Here is a 6,194-nt window from a genome sequence, read left to right on the forward strand (position 1 = left end):
TTTGCCACATACATACTTGTTGCAGTCTTCTAGACGAAGGCCCGGGTGAAAAGCCCACATTCCTGCGCACACAGTCCCCATCAGCTGCCCCCAGAACCAGAACGGGAGAGGAGGGGAGGGAGGGAGGAGAGCTCGAGCTCGCGCCAGAAGTCTTTTCCTCGCGTTCTTTCTTACCCGTAGATCCAAACGCGAGCCTCCTGTACGACTCCGAAACCGTCTTTCCTTTCAAAACTTCTCAAAGCGAAATAATCTTCTTATCTTCTTCATATTAAAGCGCCCTATTTACCCTCGCGCGCCGCTTTCTGTCCTCTTTTCTGCGCTCGCGAAGGCGGACCTCGCAGCAGCTGCAGCTCCACATCTGCTCGCTGCACGTGACTTTAAAGAAAAATACGAACAACATCTGGGAAAAATAAGTTTGATTCAGGTGCCTCAGCTTCCCTTTGGCCCTTTCCAAGTCCCTCAAGCTCTTTGGGAGCTGAACTAGTTTCATATTGGTTTGTGGAGAAACAGGCTTCTGAAACTCTGAAACTCTATTGGCCTTTTTTAAGTTGGACTTCAGAAGGCCTAAATCTCTGCAACTCGGGTTTGGTGGCATGCATCATATGCCATGAACTGATATTACTTGTTTGCATTCATTGCAATATTATTATTATGGCCTGTATCTAATTTACTTAACAGTTCGCTGTACAGGTATGAATTAGCATTAGCTTTAGCATTAATTCTTAAAAGGTTTTATGCATGCAATTATTTCTGTTTAAAAAAAAAAACATTAACCACCTTTAGCATGCATACAGATAAGGCATGAAATGTGCTTTTCTCAGATTTTCTTAATGTTTACATCTAGAAAGTCCAGTATTTTCTATTCCCATTTTCAATCCCATACAGTGCCCAAAAAACTGTGTTCGTCTATTTGTACTGACAAACACAGGTCACTGCCAGAGACCTCAAGCCACACACAAGCAAAACAATACCTTAAATAAAATAAAATAAAATAAACATTTAAATACACAGTAAATTAACCAGTGTTAAATCAACACTGTTGGGAGTGAGAGTGTAAAATTTAACTCTAACATTGTGTTAGTCTTTTAATCAGTGACACTGATTTTCATAATGGAATCTAATGTTATATAAGGCGATCGCGATCTAATCACAATAAGTCATGATGATGATGATGATGATGATGATGATGATGATGATGATGATGATGAGTTTGTGAGATGTTTATGAAGATTTATGTTTTACTACCTGGTTGTTTGAGTTTTTTATTTATTTTTTTAAGAAGGCCCAGTTGTGGCAGTAAAATGGTGCCTGCTCCCTGGGCCCTGGCCCTCCTAACTCCCCCCCACCACCACCAGCTCTATCCCACCAACCCCCCCCCCCCCCCCCCCCCCGTGACCTGGCGGGCTCACCCTCTGTTTTACTGCCATCTGGGAATTCCATACGTGCTTTTGAACCCATTTGCACACCTTCTTCAAATGGGCGCTATATACGCGAGTCTTCACATCATCCTCAAAATGCTTTTCCCAGACCTGTTTTTAACCTGTCAACCTGCCACACCAGGAGGATGACGTATATAAATTAAAAACTATAATAATTTGAATAAATGCGACATGGTATATGTATGTACGTTTTTATATTGAGAGAGAGAGAGAAAGAGAGAGAGAGAGAGAAAAGAGGGGAAAAATAGAGTATATTTACAAGACATTTTGTACTTTTTTCACTTTTTGAATCTGGCAGTTGTTCTTAGCATTGTGTTCAAATTAGATTTTCAATTTTGAATGGATTTTTGAAAAATATACTCCAAAACTATTTAACTTTGGACTTATACATGGAATATATGTAAGGTAAGTTTTTTTTTCTGATAAATGAATAGGAATAGATATAATATAAATAACTATAATTTGACAATTGCTTTTTTTACTTCTTTACCCCTCTGTTGCAGAACCCTGTATTTTTAGTTTTTCAATGTGAGTCATTTTTCTCCACACCATTACACCAATCAACTTCCCCCAAAACCAGACATGCTGTGCGTTATATTCAAAACAGTTTTATTGCAGAAAAAACAGTATAAACGCATATTTACAAACACGTAACACAGAAATGGCATAAAGACACCAGATCCATCCTGCATTAATGACAAGTATCAATAAATAAATAAACATTTCAAGGATCGGAGGAAGTAAAAGAGAGAGAGATTGTCTACACAGATATGAGCCGAGTGTCGTTCTCCCATAAAAAATAAATTCCACGAGCTGCTTCCCTGCTGCTGCAGTCTTTTACTTATTTATATGTTTATTTGTGAGTGTTCCTCTCTGTCCTGGAACGGGAAAACGACTGGCCCGTCGAGCAGAGAGCGCACTGGCGTTCACACCGGCCGTCAGAAACTTGCAGACGGACCAGATGTGCGCAGATGTGTGAAAGCAGTTCCTCGTGCACTGTTGTCTTTCTTTCTTTGTTTCTTTTAGACCGTCCCAAAAGTTCGACACGCTCCACCCAGCGATATGGTCTCCAAAAGAAAAGAAAAAAAAAAACAGAATCTCCCCCATTTTCCCTTTTTGTAATCCGTGTGTGCTCCTTCCGCGCGCTGCGCTCTAGTTTCTTCAATCTACGCTCGTGCTGCTCCTCAGGGCTGCAAATCTGCACGAAGAGAAAATAAAAATCTGGGTTATTAACATTAAACATGGCTTGTGCAATGTAATAGACGTGTAAATGACTACTATTTAAAAACACACCTGATAAAAAAAATGTAAGTAACCTCCCTCTATTGTTTTTAAAAACTCTACAAATGACTACCATTTAACATCTAACAATCAATGTTAGTTTATTTTTATAAAATAAAATAATAACGTGGACATTACGTGAACAAGTTCTACAACAGGTTTACACACAATTACTATTTTTTAACCAATTAAGGTAAACTTAAATATTAAACAATGTTTTTTTTTGTTATAATTAGTGGTATGCGTTTTAAATACAAGTTTTGCAAATGACTACTAACTTTGTAAAAATAAAAAAATATATATAATAAATATATTTATATATAGCAAAACTTCCGGTTGTTTTTGAACTGATTCTAATAAAGCGTTTCCAAACAAGCCATTTAATAAAACCTGTTCAATCCTGTTAAATCACTGCGGTCTGCTGGCCTCATGTGACCAGGTCACGTGATATCGCTTTCTACAGCATATGCATTACTAAGGCCCCAAAACTATCTTTGCTGAGACATTTTTTTTACCGGAACAAAAATATATTTTTGAACGAAAGGAAAACTTGCTGCAAACCTGTTTCACCCATAGCTCGTATTAACTTAGTATCATCTAGATATTTATATTTTAGATACCCAGTCTAATATAGTTTAAAATTACATACTACATAAGTTTAACAAATGACTACCATTTTCAGTCAAATTTTGATTTTATCAGTTGGAAATGGTACCGCAGAGAACCGATTAAAACTGAAGCAATGCAGGGAACCACAGGCAATCTTTAGTAGCTGTAATATTTATATGACTAATCCTTAAACTTAAACCGTGGGTTATATCACAGGTTTTTGCAAACGAATAAAAATGTCATTAATGAAAGCTAGTAAGTTTTACAGTTGGCTTCTATTTTCCAAACAATTAATACATTACAAGAACATAAAACTGTGAAATAAATAAAGAAATTGGCCTCCACGAACTATTAAAAATGTTGTTACCAATGATCTTTCTTTCTGGCTATCTTTGTTAAAATTAACAAAATAAGAATTTTAAATCGGGAATAATTGTAACTTGTTTGACTATGCTGATCTAAGCTTTGTCTATGATAAGATAAACATTGCAAATTCGCAAATGACAACCTTTTCCAAAGAAAAGCCACAAACTACAAGTATAACAAAACTATCTTAACAATGCGGACTTGTGCGAATTTCTTTCCTACATATATGCATTTATCAAGTTACATACCGATAAGCTATATAAAACACTGAACAAGTGCAGGTAAACTGCTGCAACCCCTTAGCTACTTTTTTATATTATATTGTGAAGCATTATGCTATACTATAAACGGGCTTTGTAAATGAGTCGCCTTTAAAAAGCGAAATATAATTAAAACAAACGCTGATGCCGTGTTTTACCCATATTTGTTATCCACTTGGATATCTGTGTATCTGTGATCAAGCATACTTTGCAACTTTGCCAACTGCCAATGACTACTATTTTTCAAAAAAAAAAAAAAAAAAAGACACAACACAACATAAAAGAAAAATGTACAGAACTATAAATAAAGCTATAACTAAATTCTAATTTAGGAACTATTAGCTATTTCTTTCTCTACTTATGCATTCACTAGGGTGTATATATTATGTAACAGGCTACATAACATCTTTGAAATGACTGCTCTTTTCCAAAACAAACGAGACACAAACTAGTACAACAACATGTTTAAATACAAAAAAGTGCTTCTTCTATATAGTTGATAATTTAAAGTATAAAAGTTTAAGGTATGCGTACCAATCTTTTCCCTCATCCCCCCCCTCCCGCCCCCAGTGATAGTGATGGTCCACGCGGGCGCCGCTAGTGCGATGTTGACATGGACCACGCGCCCTCCATGCGCCACACTGAGAAGGCGTAGCTGAGCCGCTCGTGCGCCACGTAGCTGCAGCTGGCCACCTTGGAATCGAGCTCGTCGCTCTGCAGCACCTGGCACAGGAAGTCGATGTAGCGCGCGGCCAGCTTGAGGGTCTGGATCTTGCTGAGCTTGTCTGAGGGCAGGGTGGGGATGATTTTGCGCAGCGACGCGAACGCCTCGTTCAGCGACTGCGTGCGCTGCCTCTCGCGCACATTCGCCATCACGCGCTGCGTCTGGAGTTCCTCGAAGGATTGCGGGCTGCTGCCTTCGCCCTCGGTGCCCCCGCCGCTCGCGCTGCCTCCGCTCCGCTTGCCTCTCTTGCCCGGCCCCGCCGGACTGCCGCTGCTTCTCGCACTCGCGCGCCTTTTACGCGCGCCCCCTCGCTTTGGTTGCTTCGCGTCAGCCTCCTCCTCGCTGTTGCCCAGACTGTCTACGGGCGACTCTGGAGAACTGGACTCCTCGCGAGCTTCCGTCTCTTCGTCGAACATCGCGCGCTGACGGCAATAGGGTACGGGGGGGTTGGGGAGGGCTGGGGGGGCTTCAGCGGTCCTGGTGTCCCCTTGTGGAAGAAACGTTTCAGAGGGTCTCGCACAGGGCTCGCGCTGTGGCCCCGTGCGCCACGGTGGGTTTTTCTGTTTTTTTGCTCGAGTCTCACCGAACTTTAGATGCTCTTATAGGCCGGTCGGGCCAAAAGTGAGAGAAGACGCGCGATTGGACGAGGGCGCGGGTGACGTGAGGTGGGAGGGGCTGAGCGATTCTTAAAAAAAAAGAGAAAACAACAAAGTTTCCGTTATACAAGAACCCAGGAACACTAGGAACATTGGGTCTCTCAAAGAAACGGAGCAGAAACAACAGAAAGCAACAATTAGACCATAATCCGTCCATATTTCACTGTTTCATTGTCTGCCTAATCTAATCTCACACTGTTATTTATGTTTTCCTTTTATTATGCTAAAGGTGAGATCTTTACAGGTACAAAGCTTACTTATTCCCACACTGACCAGTGTGGACCAAAGGAGCTTTCAGTTTCGGTCAGTTTAAAATGTTCTAAATGTTTATAAATGATATATTATTGTATATTTGTATCTGAAAGGCGGGCCAACAAGATTCAAATTAATTGTATTTACTATTGCAACAATTTGATATCTACAATAATACATGTAATATAATATATGTAATTAATAAAGGTATCCAATATCTAATATTCATGACCTACACATATTTATTTATTATTCAATGGAACTTTTAGGAAATGGACATGCGCGGTATACAATATTAGCATTCATACGCATAAATAGTTATTATTATATAGTTAAATGATTTTTCAACCTCTTCTATATAATTCAGTGGTTCAATAAATCAATAGAATGGCTTTCACAATTATTTTGAGGCTAGAGTATTTTAGTACTATATGGAGTAATTCTGCTCTGCTTAAAATACATTAATAAATATTGTGATTAGATCAGTTTATGTTGGTCTAGTTCTGGTATCACCAACCGCATTATACACATTTATTACACAATCGCCTATAAACTGTAATGATTCTATCTATGAGAATATTTAATTATGATGAAACACCCTTACTAT

The 6,194-nt window shown here is 39.3% G+C and overlaps 1 protein-coding gene across 1 annotated transcript; it reads right to left on the reverse strand.

Moving 5' to 3' along the window:
* Nucleotides 1-2,031: 2,031 nt before the first annotated feature.
* twist1a (twist family bHLH transcription factor 1a) lies at nucleotides 2,032-5,265 on the reverse strand. Its single transcript, XM_022668073.2, has 2 exons — nucleotides 4,490-5,265; nucleotides 2,032-2,637 (listed from the first exon to the last, which is right to left on the reverse strand). Exon 1 carries the CDS (start codon nucleotides 5,093-5,095, stop codon nucleotides 4,553-4,555), a length of 543 nt encoding a protein of 180 aa, XP_022523794.1. The 5' UTR covers nucleotides 5,096-5,265; the 3' UTR covers nucleotides 2,032-2,637; nucleotides 4,490-4,552.
* Between the last annotated feature and the right edge of the window lie 929 nt (nucleotides 5,266-6,194).

The sequence above is a fragment of the Astyanax mexicanus genome, chromosome 3 (genome assembly GCF_023375975.1).
Source record: "Astyanax mexicanus isolate ESR-SI-001 chromosome 3, AstMex3_surface, whole genome shotgun sequence".
In the NCBI taxonomy this organism is placed as follows: Eukaryota; Metazoa; Chordata; class Actinopteri; order Characiformes; family Acestrorhamphidae; genus Astyanax; species Astyanax mexicanus.

Bases quoted from the DNA above. Each gene is read 5' to 3' on its own strand.
- twist1a (XM_022668073.2), bottom strand. From the start codon at position 5,095: ATGTTCGACGAAGAGACGGAAGCTCGCGAGGAGTCCAGTTCTCCAGAG.